Here is a 13,091-nt window from a genome sequence, read left to right as displayed (position 1 = left end):
TAGTTACAAAAAAAGTTTTTCTCCTAATGAGAACTTCCCAGATCCACTCTGCTGGCTACTGTCAAATATTCAATACAGGATTATTAACTATAGTCACCGTAATGCACATTACATACCCAGGACTTACTCATTTTATAACTGGAAATTTGTACCTTTTGACCCCCTTCACCCATTTTGCCCACCCCTAGTCCCCCAGGAGGTGTATTTTAATAGCCTTTTCAGATAATCAGAGGTATTCTTCTTTGATATTACACTAAAACTTGAAAAGTTGTAGTTCCATGAAGGTTCATTGCAGTGTGGAATCCGAGACCCTATCAATGAGTTTTTGTTTTGTTTTGTTTTTACTCTATTGCCTTAAAATCTATTGGTGTCTCTGGCAGTGTGAATGGATCTTACCCATGTGTGATTTTGTACCGTCGTGCACTGATCATTTGAAAAATACCAGTTTGCTGAATTATGCAGGGCTCCCAAATGTTAACATATTTCACAATTCAGTGCCAAAAACTCACATTCATTGTTATTATCACTCATCAAAAAATCATAAAAGTGTTGGGAAATATCATTAAAATATGCAGCACTCATGCTGGTAGATTCAAGTTTCCCAGAATTCTAATTTTCCATTGAAAGCGCAGGTTTTAGCATTGGGAACAAATGCAGTCCGTTGTTTTCCTTGAAAGGGACAGACTCGCTTTGTTCAGTTTTTAGAAAACGCCTGCCACATAAACGTGCACGTCTGAGTGCCCGCTGTTTGTCAGACACGCTCTGAAGTGGAAGTGGCCTTCCGTGAGGAGGCAGCCAGCGCAGCTCGCGGTTAACCGCGCGATTGCCCGGGACAAGCGTCGTGCAGGCTGTGCTTCCCGTCTCCGCACGCACAGTGTCCGAGACATGAACTCAAGGGCCGGGATGTAATAAAGTGACCACGGTCCCCCCGACCCCCAGCTTCCGTCGCTCACGGTCAACCATGGTCCAAAAATTTCTAACGGAAAATCCCGGTTATAAACAATTCGCACTTTTTTTTTAATGCTGGGGCACGATTTTTATATTGACGTATGGTTGATGTACAATATTATATAACTTACAGGTGTGCAATACAGTGACTCACAGGTTTTAAACATTGTACCCCATTAACAGTTACTGTAAAACGCTGGCTGTGTTCCCTGTGCTGCACAGTACAGCCCTGCAGCTTGCTTCATACGTGAGCGTTTGTGGCTCTTAACCCTCGCCCCCCGTGCTGCCCCTCCCCCTTCCTTTTCCCACTCATAGCCACTAGTTTGTTCCCTACATCTGTGAGTCTATTTCTTTTTTGTGATGTTCACCAGATTACTGTTGTATTTTTGGATTCCGCGTATAAGTGATACCATGCCATACTCTCCTTTCTGTGTCTGATTTACTTCACTTAGCAAAATACCCTCCAGGTCCATCCATAGTGATGCAAATGGCAAAGTTTCATTCGTTTTTATGGCTGAGTAGTAGTCGTGTGTGTGTGTGTGTGTGTGTGTGTGTGTGTGTGTGTATACACATACATACACATACAGCACATCTTATTTATCTAGTCATCTGTTGATGGACACTTCGGTTGCTTCCATGCCTTGGCTATTGTAAATAGTGCTGAACACTGGGGTGCATGTATCTTTTTGAAGTCTTCTCCTTGTTTTTTTCAGACAATTTGTAAGTTTTAAATCGTGCGCTATTCTGAGTAGCACGATGAGGTCCCTTGCCCTCCCGCTCCCTCCCACCTGGGACGTGCATCGCCCTGGTGTCCAGTGTGTCCCAGCCGTCAGTCGCTGGCAGCCTTTGGGTCTCAGGTTGGCTGTCAAGGTGTTGCGTTGCTTGTTCAAATAACCTTTATTCTATTTAACAGTAGCCCCAAAGCACAAGAGTAGTGATGCAGCAACTTGGACATTCTCTTACTGTGCTTAATTTATAAGTTAAACTTTATCATAGATACGTATGTGTAGGAAAAAAAGTAGTATGTATATATGTATGTATGCAGTTCAGCGCTATTTGCAGTTTCAGGCATCCACTGGGGGTCTTGGAATGTGTCACCTGCAGATGAGAGAGGACTACTGTAATTTTTACTGTTTCATCAAGGACTTCTTAAGTGGAACTGGCTACTTTTAAAAGAAATATACTTTAAAATTTTTAATATTTTAAAAATAAATTCTAAAAATATAGTGATCAGGAAATGCAATGACTACTCATCCAGTTGGCGCCTCTCCTTTGCTTGCTGCTGCCGCCGGCAGTTTTACCCGTCATTGCTGTTGCTCTGTCAGCGTAAATGTTACCCTGGTGGAAAAGGCAAAGAAAGGCTCAGTCTTACTCCGAGAGCAGCTGTGCCCTTCCGGACCCCCGAGAGGCCCCTGGGGCCCGCAGACGGCCCTGAGCACTGCCTGCCTCGCTCTCGCTGCTTCTTTGAACCCAGCTTGCTCAACCATTGCATTTACATTTAAGATACTGATTATTAATAGAGAAGAGACATTAAATTTTCATTTAAAAATAAGAAAAAATTGAGACTCTGTCCCAGAAATACGCGTTTGCAGTTGTCGGCCTGCTCCTTAACACCGCGCGAGCTGTGAGGCCTCGGTAAACACGCGTCCACACGCCTGAGGCCCTGCTCGTCATGCACTGCGGAGCGCTTGGCCCGGGCAGCTGCCGTTCTGCTCTGATTGCTTTATACTAAAACCGTGACAGCCCAGAGCGTGGTGAGGCCGAGGCCTGGTTTATGACAAACGTGCCCAGCTTGGCCGTGTGCGTGCCGTCAAGGGGTCTGTTTCCCTGGGGCAGGCTGAACACGAACGTTCCCTGATCCTTCAGCTTTTATTAATCACCACACATTTGCCCATTGTCCACTCCCCACATGGATTAGCTCGCTGACTCCGTTCGTCCTTTCTGTCAGTGACGATAAGGATGTGTCAGACCCTGGGAACCAGAACATGCCGCCTGGCCCTTCGAGTCCCAGCTCTCTCCAGATGGCATCTAATTGTTCCCTGAATGACCTCAGTGTCCAGGCTGCAGGAACCTGGTCTGAGAGGCTATTTCACAAATTTATTAGCTTGTGGATGAGCGCTCACTCCATAAAGCCCCCATTCACACTCTCAAAAGAGCTTTTTGTACAGAAGAAATGATGGAGCTGATGGACTGTTTCCTGTGGTTTGTGGCTTATCCACGTGAGCTCCAGCGGAGCCCACACTGTGTTATCTCTCGCTCTTGAGTTTTCCCTAACCTCACACTGATAAGGTGACCCTGTAAACTCTCAAACTGATGATGTGAGCTGGGAAGTTTATCACAGGAAGGGCAGGGGCAGAGTGGCCTGGCTCAGTGACCGTTCTGGGGAAGGAAAGCACGTCTGGACTCTCGGTCCTTGCCTCTGCTTCTCTCAGCATGTTGGCTGCTTTCTCTCAGGTCAGCCTCTCCACGTGGTGGGGGCACATGGCTGTTGTCTGTTCTAAGCTTGTAACCCTAAAGCTTATGGTCCAAGGGGAAAAGGGGACCAGTCCCTGTGCTCTGGTTTGAAAAATCCCAGGGAAGGTCTCTGATAGGTCTAACTGAGGTCACATGTTCTGGACCATTCAGTGTTCAGTGTTCTGATTGGCTGTCACAACCATTACAAGTATGAATACACATGCCGTGGGGTTAAAGCTTTTAAATGTAAATATCTGCTGTTTACATCATTTCCCCCCCTGAATTTTCGGTTTCAGGTGTATATTAGGCTGTTTCTCGCTGTCTCTGTGTACTCAGGGTACATATAATAAACGCTGGCAAGTGAATGCTAGGTTTTATAGAGATCCTGTGTTTTGACCTTTTCAGGTCCTATACTCACCTTTTTCCTCCCTGGTAACTTACACGCTGGGTGCCCATTGCCTCCCAGTTTGTCAGATCCGCTGCTGTTACAGAGAAGTTATAGGTGTGTCTGGGGGAGGCAGAAGGAGGGGGTGCAGTGAGGCTGTGGATTCCCCTGTGACTTACAGTTTGACCCTGAAAAAGTTCCTGCATCTTTTTGTTGCAAGTGGCCTGACCCGGAGGCTGGTGTGTTGTTCCTATAAATCGATCCTGGCGGGTTCCCACTGCTCTTCCTCATAACGCTCCTTCCTCCACCCTGCCCTCCCACTTCTCTGGGTGCGCACACAAGGCCAGGGATTGTACTGCCCTTTAAGCCCCTGACAAAAGGAACCTATTGTCCCCACGAATGTTGACTGGAAGTTACTTCTGCAGGCGGTATTGTGCTTGGCAGCTCACTGCCTCAGGAAGTGAAGACCTGGTAGTCAGCACAGTCCTTCTCATGCGACACATGCTCCGAGTCGGCCTTTTCCTGGAGAGAAAGGGGCCCAGCTGTGTCACCATGTGCAGCAAAGATGATCCCTTTGCCCCCCGGTCATCACCTTTGTGATGGGGCTTTGCTGCCTGCTGGCTTTTCTCAGACTCTGCCTCAGTGTCCATCTGTACACGTCCTGCCCTTTCCCATCAGTAATAAGGATCTCTGACTGGGGACAGTTCACATGAGACCCGCTGTCTGTGTTGCCAAGAATATCTGTCACTCGGTCGCAGGGAGAGGGGTGTCGCAGCAGCCACGATGCTGCCGTTCGGATTTGCACAAGATAAGGTGCTCCAGGCAACCAGGTGGTGTCCATGCTTCCATTACCATAGCCGACAGAGCCAGCCACTCTGATTTATAGTCGTGTTAATTATTAACTCGAAGAGCTGTTTGATCTCATCTGTGAGATGGAAATAATAATACATGTCTCCTAGTGTGCATATGGAGTAGACGCTATGGTGAAAGTTCTCTGTGTAAATGCTGGCGCATCGGGACCTCGCACGTGGGTGGGGAGGGCTCCTGTGAGGGGCCCGGCTGAGGTGGAAGGACTCTGTGACTGCCACGGTCTGGGAGGGAACGCACCCCTGAGACTGTGGTTGGGGAGGGGCTGCCGAGGGTCACCCCGTAGCTATTCTGCATTGACTGAGCATTGCATGCGGAGAGGCCCTTTGCCCAGCTGGTGAAAGGGTTCTCCTCCTCTCGCGGGTGTTTGAAGCTACTCCAGCAGCAGAAAGGAATGTGGCACTGCTTGTCTCAAAGCTCTCTCCCTCCTCCTCTTACCAGCCACAGCCCTGCCCAGACCTGACTGCGTCCAAGGTGGCGGGGGGCGGGGGGCTTCCTGTCTGCCCACGTCCGTGAGCACCAGGGCGTCCTCTGCATGTCCCTCTCCATTAGAAAGAAGGTCGGGTAAGACCCTCAGCAGCCACATCTCTAAGAGCCACTGAAAGTCTCTCTGGATCAGTGGGGATTTTTAGGTCACACGACTCTTGGGTAAAAGCCGTGGACCCTTCCCCTCAATAGCGGGTACTCATACGACAGTGTGTGCACAACTTCCAGTGGTTCCTGGAGTCCCGTCCCACCCTGAGGTTAGCACTCCTGGTCTGGCCTGATTCTCATAACGCTTTGGGAAGGGATGCATAATTATCCAGTGTGTCCCTCAGATGATGACCATGATCAGTTTATAACCATGAAAAAATGGTATTTTCCCACTGAAAATTGTGTTCAGATGGCTGGAATTTGCTTGAAAACAGAGAAGGGATTAATAAGATGATTTTCCACTTTACTTGTTCAGCTCTCAAGGCTGGAATGAGGAGAGGTGGTCCTGACTCCACCTCCCACCTGGTGCCGGCCCCGCCCTCTGCCTCTGCAGGCGTCCCTCACAGGCTGCTTCACCCACTCAGACACTTGGTGGCCTTTCTGGGTGGGAGACGGGTGGGGAGTGGCCTTGGAAGAGTGTGCTGTAACTCTGGTACCCCTGCCATTAGGGACTGGAGAGCAGGAGGTGAAGGCAGAAGGTGGAATCAGAGGCAACACAGAAAAGGACGTCTAGAGAGTGTAGCTGGGCAGGGCGGGCACCGTGTCCACGGGCCCCCCCAGGCACAGTTGTCATTCTAGAAACGGTTGGCATCAGAGTACCCAGTAATATGGGCCAGTGAAGTACGAAGGGGTCAGGCACAGGGGAGGTGCCCTCTGGCGATGGTAGGCATATGTGGAAGCTCTAGTCCCAGGGCAAGAACCTGGCGGGCCAGGTTGGAGGAGCATCAGGCAGGGCACCCAGGCAGGACCTAGGCAGAAGCCCAGCTCTGCGGCCAGCTAGATGTGGGGACAGTGGAAAAGGGGGGCCCACGGGATCCCCGGTCAGAGCTACTGGGCCGGCGGTGGGACATGGAGAACTTGGCAGTTGCGGAAGGACCCAGGAGCCCCCTGGGTGAGGGCCAGGTGGGCAGGCGCTGTGGACGCACATGCTGCCTGTGAAAACAACAGCTCCCCAGCTGACAGAGGCTCTGGAGGAGAAAGTCATCCGAGGCATGTGAGCAAGTGTGATTCAGACCATATGGGCCATTTTAATATGCGAGCCTAAAATTTGAAGGCTAAAAAATATTTTACAGCTAAAAACATTCTTAAACTCCTCCTCATTGTTCCCTGGCTTTCAAGGTTGAAGAGTCTCTTCAGTACCGGCTGGGGCCGGTCACAGCTCAAGGCGCCACTGTCCACGCTCTCCTTGCGGGTCAAGCCTACCCTTTGGGTGAGATGCAGGGTGCAGCTGGGCATGTGCCTTGCCAGAGGAACAGACTGGGGACACAGGTCTTGTGGTCCCTTCCTTTGGCGGGGGAGGGAAGCCCACATCTGCTGAATGCCTACTCTGTGTTGTGTGCCAGGCTCTGTATGTGTCATCTCACTTGGTCCTCCTAAGTTAGAGGAGGAAACTGAGGCTCAGAGAGGTTAAGACATTTTCCAAAGTCACCCGGCTTGCAGTGGTACAATGAAGACTTGAACCCACCCTGGCTCTCCCTCTCCCCTGCTCCATCCCAGCATCACTTTTGAGACATGCAAATATGTGTCTCATAGCTTAGTTTTGGAAGATGTCATTTCGCAGAAGTGCCCGTGAGACGGGAGAGCCAGTGGCAGTGGAGGTGGGAGCCAGTGCGGCTGGTCCTGGCTGGTGAGCCTTCGCAACATTCTGGCCCGTCCATCTCTGCATGCTCTGCGTGGGAGGGGCCTCTGAGGGGCTTCTGCGGTCACTGTTGGCTGCTGGAAGGGAAAAGAGAAAAGTGCACAGCAAAGAATGCCTGGGAGCGTCGCTGACAGGAGACACGAATGGTGCTCTGGGTGGGATGCCTGCTGGCAAGCGTGGGGTGGAAGGAAGCTTGGGAGGTGGGTGGTGGATCATCTTGGATGAGTAAGACTCCCAGGGGTGTAAGGGTGGACTTCAGGGGACAGGGAATCTCCTGAAATTATATGTAAAACATTACAATATGTGCCTTTTGTTCTGAGGGGGGTCTATGGTTTTCATAGACTCTCAGAAAAGGCTGAGATGGCCAGAAAGTCTGAGTCTGATGCTTGCGAGGCTGGAATTGTGCCCCATGCGTGTTCTTTTAATTTGGCCTTCATGCTGAAAACGGCAAGTTGAGCTTGCATAATACAGGGTTTCTGGAGTGACATCAGGAAATAGGTGGTGGCGGGAGGAACGGGGCGGAATTGTGTGTGGTAGTGCGAGAGGGCAGAGAGGGCTGGGTGCTCACCTGGTGCTGCTTCGGGCTGCCAGTTGCAGGATTTCAGTAGCTGGTTAGAGAATCACGCTTTGAAGGGGATGTAAGGCTCAGGAGAGCGAGATCTGTTTGTGGATACTGTGCTTGGTCTCTGTTTCTGTGCTAAGTGGATCAATCCCGCTCTGGATAGAGACCGTTTAACAGCCATACTCCTCCATCCCCTTGAGGAATCTGGGGGAACCATCAGACGGAGATGCGGGCAACAAATGCTCATAAATGCGCCCTCTGTGTTCACCAGCGTGAGCGAGCATCTTGTCCACAGCAGCACACGAAGCGGCCCTAAGAGCTCGCTGATGCTCCGCGCCCTCCTCCCACCGGGTCCAGTTTGCACTCCCTCTTGGCGCAGGAAGTAAATTGCGTTTGCATTTAGGAAAACGTGTTGAACTGTCTTTGATGGTGTGTGTGCTGCTGAGTCTGGCGTGAGGAGGAGATGACCTCCTCCCTGACAACCTCCTCCTTCCTCAGTGGTTTCCCAGGAGCCCTGAGGCTTTTATGGGAGGGTGGGTGCTCTGAGGCCCCTGAGCTCCTCCCCTGCCACCTCGCCTCCTGTTTGACTGTGATCAGAATCACGCAGACAGGCCAGGGCCTGGGAAGCGGGGCTGCGGACACACGTGTCCCTTTCTGGCCCAGGACTTCTCAGGCGCGTGCGTGCGGGATGCGCTTCAAGGGGCTGGGCCCGCAGATGCAGCCTCGGATCCTCAGGACTGGGCCAGTCAGGGTTGAATTTCCCTGCGTCCAGGACACCAGGGGAAATGGCCTAACTCCCTAGATCCTTAAAGCTGTCTTTGCTCACCGAAAGCCAGGTTGCTGGGGTGTAGTGGAGGCAGAAGCCGGGAAGGATCGACCTTTTAGGGAGGTGAGGCGGTGTCTCAGCAGTTGCCCCAGAGGTTGAGCTCTTTTGACCACGGAAACTGGAGTTCATCTCTAGGCTCGCGTCCCAAGCCGGTCCCCAGTGGGCAGGGGCCAGCAGGGCCTTGTGGCCTTGGACCGGTGCCTTCTGGTCACGGCCTGCTGCCCACCGTGGGCAGTGCCGCTGTCCACAGGGCTGCTTGACAGTGACCGCGGGCACCTCGGTGCGTGTGAGGCTCAATGCCCTGATTCTGGGCTGGCTCTCGGGGGGACTGGGGGTGTGGGCAGCACTTTCTTCCCTGTTGCCCTGAAACCGGGAAGAGCAGATGCCTGGTAGGCACTTCGTCCTCCCTGCAGACCACCCCCCACGCCACGTCAGAGAGAGTGCCTCACGGGGGGCTGATCTTCCAGTGAGTACTGGGCCGCTTTGGGAAAGGGGCTCAGTGCCTGCCAGCCCCTCCCAGCCCAAGGGCTGCTGCCAAAGAGAAGCCCTCGTCTGTGGAGTGTGACTGGCAGGCAGCTCCTGTTTCCATGGTTACTAAATAGGGCCGGTTAGTATTGGGGCTGCCCGAGGGGAAAATGGCATCAGCAGCGATGCTTGTGCAGGGACCTGCCTCTGGGCTGCTTTAACCCTCTTCCCAGACGGGATGGGCAGCACCTGACCCGAGGTCACGGGGATTTCCTTCAAGGGTCCACCTGGCTGCCCGGCCCTGGCTTGTCTCACAGGTGTCTTTCTTGGTGCTGAGGAGCGAGCCTCCGGGGAGGCCAGAGGGGGGCGCTGGAGAGCACAGAGCGCCCCCCCCCCCCCCCCCCGAGCTGTGTGCTGCCTGCTCCAGGCCTGCCCCTCCATCAGTCCCTGGGGTTTCGTTAGAGATGTGACCCCTGTTCCCAGAAGGGCATGGTGTTTAGAAAGCCCTGAATGCAAATTTGACTGATCCTAAATCACATGTACCAAATCGTCAGACAGTGACCTCCTGCCCCAGGTCACAGCCTTTTTTCATGGGGCTGTGTGAGTAACAGGTTTAATTACGAGACATTAGAAACCCTCGCATTTGGTGATCAGATACCAGGTTCTGCAGAAGCACACGCTGGAGCCCCTGCTCCTTTGTCTGCTCTCTGCTGAGTGGCACGCTATTCTGGTCCTCTGTTTCTTTGTAAGTAGAATAGAATCATTGTGGGGAGAAGGTGGGGGGATTGATCAGCGTGGTTGGGAGGCATTTAAAACCATAACAAGTCAGTGAAGGACACTTTACAAATTCATGCAATTACCATCTTTAGTTGCAATAACAACATGCTATTTTAGTCTCTCTCCTTGGCCATTGTGGGAGAAAATTGATTAAAACCTTTGAGTGCTGCTTTAGAAATTATTTTTGGTGTGGCACAAAAAAAAGGAAAAGTGCTCAGGAAACAGTTACCTAATAAGATTAGCTCATTCTTCAGTCCTGATGGGACCGATTCTTGGTGCATTTTGGAGGCATTTTTTGGAGTAAACAGGGAAAGTGTCAGGTGACAAGAGCTGTGACTCTGCGGTGACCTGAGTGTCTTTTGTTCTGCTTTTACCCTGGAGCACTTGACTGTGTAATTCTATGTAATTTACATGTCTGAGTTTTTTAAAGTGTATTTTCTGTCAGGAATGTGTTTCATTCACGCTCTCTGGGGGTAGGGTATCAGAATTCAGAGGCGTTGGCTGACTAATCTCCCTGGAACCATAGGAGAGAAAGGGCTACAGGCAGGAACCTGGGTTTGAAAAAAAAAAAATTTAAAAACCCCCAAACCGTCTGTGCAGGGTCTCAGGAGCTGCCTCCCTCCCTTCTCCTAAGCCGGGGTTGGTGCCTGTCTAGCCCCTTACAGAGTTTCTGGTTCTTGCCCTTTCCCCTCAAAGGGGAACAGCAGGTGAAACTGGGCCCCTGACCTGGTGGCCATGGGCCTGATGGCTGAGTCATCCCCCAAAAACTGCTGGGGCCCTGGCTGCTCACGTGGACTTACCCTTTGAACCCCATCCGATGGAAGTGAGGGCAGAGAAAATGCTTCCTCGTGGGTCCCGTTCATGGACCTCGGGGGACAGTGTTGACCCACCAACTGGACCATCTCCAAAGACACCGTGAGTTCTACCTGGGAAGACAGACTTCCCAGGACCCAGGGCTGCACATCTAAGCCCTGGGATCATGGAGGAGAAGTGGGGGAAGCCAGCTGAAGGAGCAGAGGAAGTCAGTCCACCCCCTGGCCCACCCCCAACCCCTGCCCCGTTGCGGCGGTGACAGGCTCTTTGTGGCTCCGGCCCCACATCCAACGTGTTTGTGGGGCCGAGCCTCTGCCCCTTCGGGTGGGTGTGAGGTCTGTCGCTCTCCAGAGCCCTCATTCAAGTGCAGAAGCTGCTCCCCAGGCACTGAACAAACAATCCTCTATTTTCACAGGCCGGCTTGACCTAGTCCAGAGGCCGAGGCCTCCTGGGGATTTGACACTAATCTCGTTGGATACTTCTCATACCTCCCTCGTGCCTCATCTGGTTTGTTCCTTTCCGGACTGAATAGGTTCTGTTTCTTCCTTATTACAAGTTCCTGCCTGTGTGAAGTTTTAGGCAGCTTCAGGACACATTCCATTTCTGAGTGGCCGAGGCCACAGAAAATTAATATTTGGAGTGGTTGGAGCAGACGGTCTACAAGCAGGAACCTGGGTTTGATTTAAAAAAAAAAATTGAAAAAACCCCCAAAACAGAATCATTGAGAATCCACTCCGACTTGAATGAAAAAAGAAAAGCAATTGCTTTCCCTGAAGGCATCGGGGGCTCTTGGGAGGGGTTAAGGCCTCTCGCAGGAGAATGGCTTGGTGGGGTTGGACGAGGCACGCGTGCTGGCTCTGGGTTAGGCAGGGTGAGCAGTGGACGGAGGGGAGTGAGAGAGACAGCTGGGTCAGAAGAGGGTGCACAGCCTGTCCCCCGTCCCCCACCCAGACCGCACAGCCAGGTGGGGAGGGCACGGGCCGCTCAGGGTGTTTGCTGACAGACTTGCTAATTAAACACCGAAAAGGCAGTATTGCTTTGCCAATAGTAACGGCTCTGCCAATGATACCGGCGGCAAACTGGCTGCCAGGAGCATCCTAATTAAAAATAAACAGTTCTGGGGGTGGGCAGGGAGAGCGGGGCAGGATCCTGCTCGGGTTTCCCAGGACCTCGAGGATTGCTCCTGGGGAAAAGTCACACCCAGGTCGCCTTTGGGTCCTTTTCTCAAAGGAGCCTCTGTCTCATCACAGGGTGGTGTGATGTGTGCTGCTTGAACTCCCAGGTGCTGGGGTGACAAGCAAGCAGACAAAGCCTCTGGGAGCAGATTGCCCGTTGCTTTCAGCCCTCGGGAGGAAAGGCTGCCGGGGGCATAATGTTTTCTGCTGGGTCTCTAAGCTGCGGGGACAGCTAAAGCCCAAAGCCTCTTCTAAGAGAGGTTAGAATTTCATCGGAAAGCGAGTCTGGTCACATGAGGATTTCTGGCACTGTGTGCATGGCAGGCTGGACACCAGCCTGCCAGAATTGAGCGAGTGGATCGTATTGGCTTCAGCGCAGACGGAAGGTCCCAGCCTGGCCCGGGAGAAGGAGCTGGCTCACTCTGGCCGCCGGCCCCCGGGCGGGAGCAGTGCTGTGGCAGCTGCGGGACTGGGGCTGTCACGCCTCCAGCCCCCTTCCGTTTAACCCTAGAGAAAGTGTGTGGTCCAGGGGCTGAAGGCTGAAAGATGCCCAAGGAGTGCAGTGCTTTCCACGCCCTCTCGGCAGCTCTGTGCTGCTTCCACCACCGCGAGGCTTTCCTTGGAGTCAAGGTAGGTGTGGTCTGAGAGCAGGTACATCAGAAATTCTTGGGGGGGTGGGGGGGTGAAAGCACTAGAGAAAGTTTGCAGCCCGCTGGCTGTAAAAAGAGGCACTTTCTTTGACAAACGGATCTTCATAAAACCCTAGTGGTGTGTCTCCCCTGGAGGCAGAGTCCAGCCACACAGACGTGGGGGCTCCTTGTCTGTGCTGTGGGACGAGCTGTTTTTCAGGACACTGCGTCTCCTTGGGCTGAAATTTTATACCAAAGTAGCTCAGTGAGACGGCGCTATTTTTCTTCTTTCTCTCTCTGTCTCTCTCTCTTCCCTTGTTTGTAAGGAATGTGAGATGGCTGAGCCCCTCTCTCCACTTTCCCTGCTGCTCCGTTATGTCAATAATGAGCATATGTAAGTACAGAAACCACCAAATAGCTCCTTTCAGATCTCGGCCTGGTTCCAAAATATTTCCATATTCAAAACTTTTTTTTTTAACTGCTCCCATGTTTAACCTTTGTTACAAGACATCAGTACCAAAGGTTTTGTGTGATATGTCAATACACTGTTTATTTTGGTAAAAATATTTGAAGAACTTCATTGGACTAATTCAGGGTGAGGCTTCTGTTCGTTGCCCACCTGTGCCAACACGGAGAGTCCGCTGAGTCTAGGCTGTCACTGGTCTGGGGCTCGTCCGCCCTGGAAAGCTGTCGGCCCAGAATGGCTGTGGACCTCATTTATTCATGGGAAATTGGAATTAGAAAACTCTCAAGGAATTTCTGCTACCCTGACAGCAGCACTCCCTCTCCTGAGGGACTGACTGATTCCATGTCACTGGAAGAGCTACCACGGGAAAATTTAACAGGAAACCCCGTTAA

The 13,091-nt window shown here is 52.0% G+C and overlaps 1 protein-coding gene across 6 annotated transcripts in view; it reads left to right on the top strand.

Moving 5' to 3' along the window:
• The window catches only part of BCAR3 (BCAR3 adaptor protein, NSP family member), a 221,007-nt gene that overhangs the window by 161,208 nt on the left and 46,708 nt on the right, over positions 1 to 13,091 (top strand). Inside the window, exon 1 of one of the 6 annotated variants that reach the window (XM_032487117.1) lies at positions 12,018 to 12,234. The exons of the other annotated variants lie outside the window; for them this stretch is intronic. Within the exon in view, the coding sequence (XP_032343008.1) occupies positions 12,151 to 12,234 (84 nt within the window). The 5' untranslated portion in view covers positions 12,018 to 12,150. Of the gene's footprint in view, positions 1 to 12,017; positions 12,235 to 13,091 lie in introns of those variants that run through there. 6 annotated transcript variants of the gene reach the window in all.

Source organism: Camelus ferus, chromosome 9, assembly GCF_009834535.1.
Source record: "Camelus ferus isolate YT-003-E chromosome 9, BCGSAC_Cfer_1.0, whole genome shotgun sequence".
NCBI classification, from domain to species: Eukaryota; Metazoa; Chordata; class Mammalia; order Artiodactyla; family Camelidae; genus Camelus; species Camelus ferus.
The sequence above is the reverse complement of the archived record's forward strand: the minus strand, read 5'-3'. Positions and strand labels throughout refer to the sequence as shown.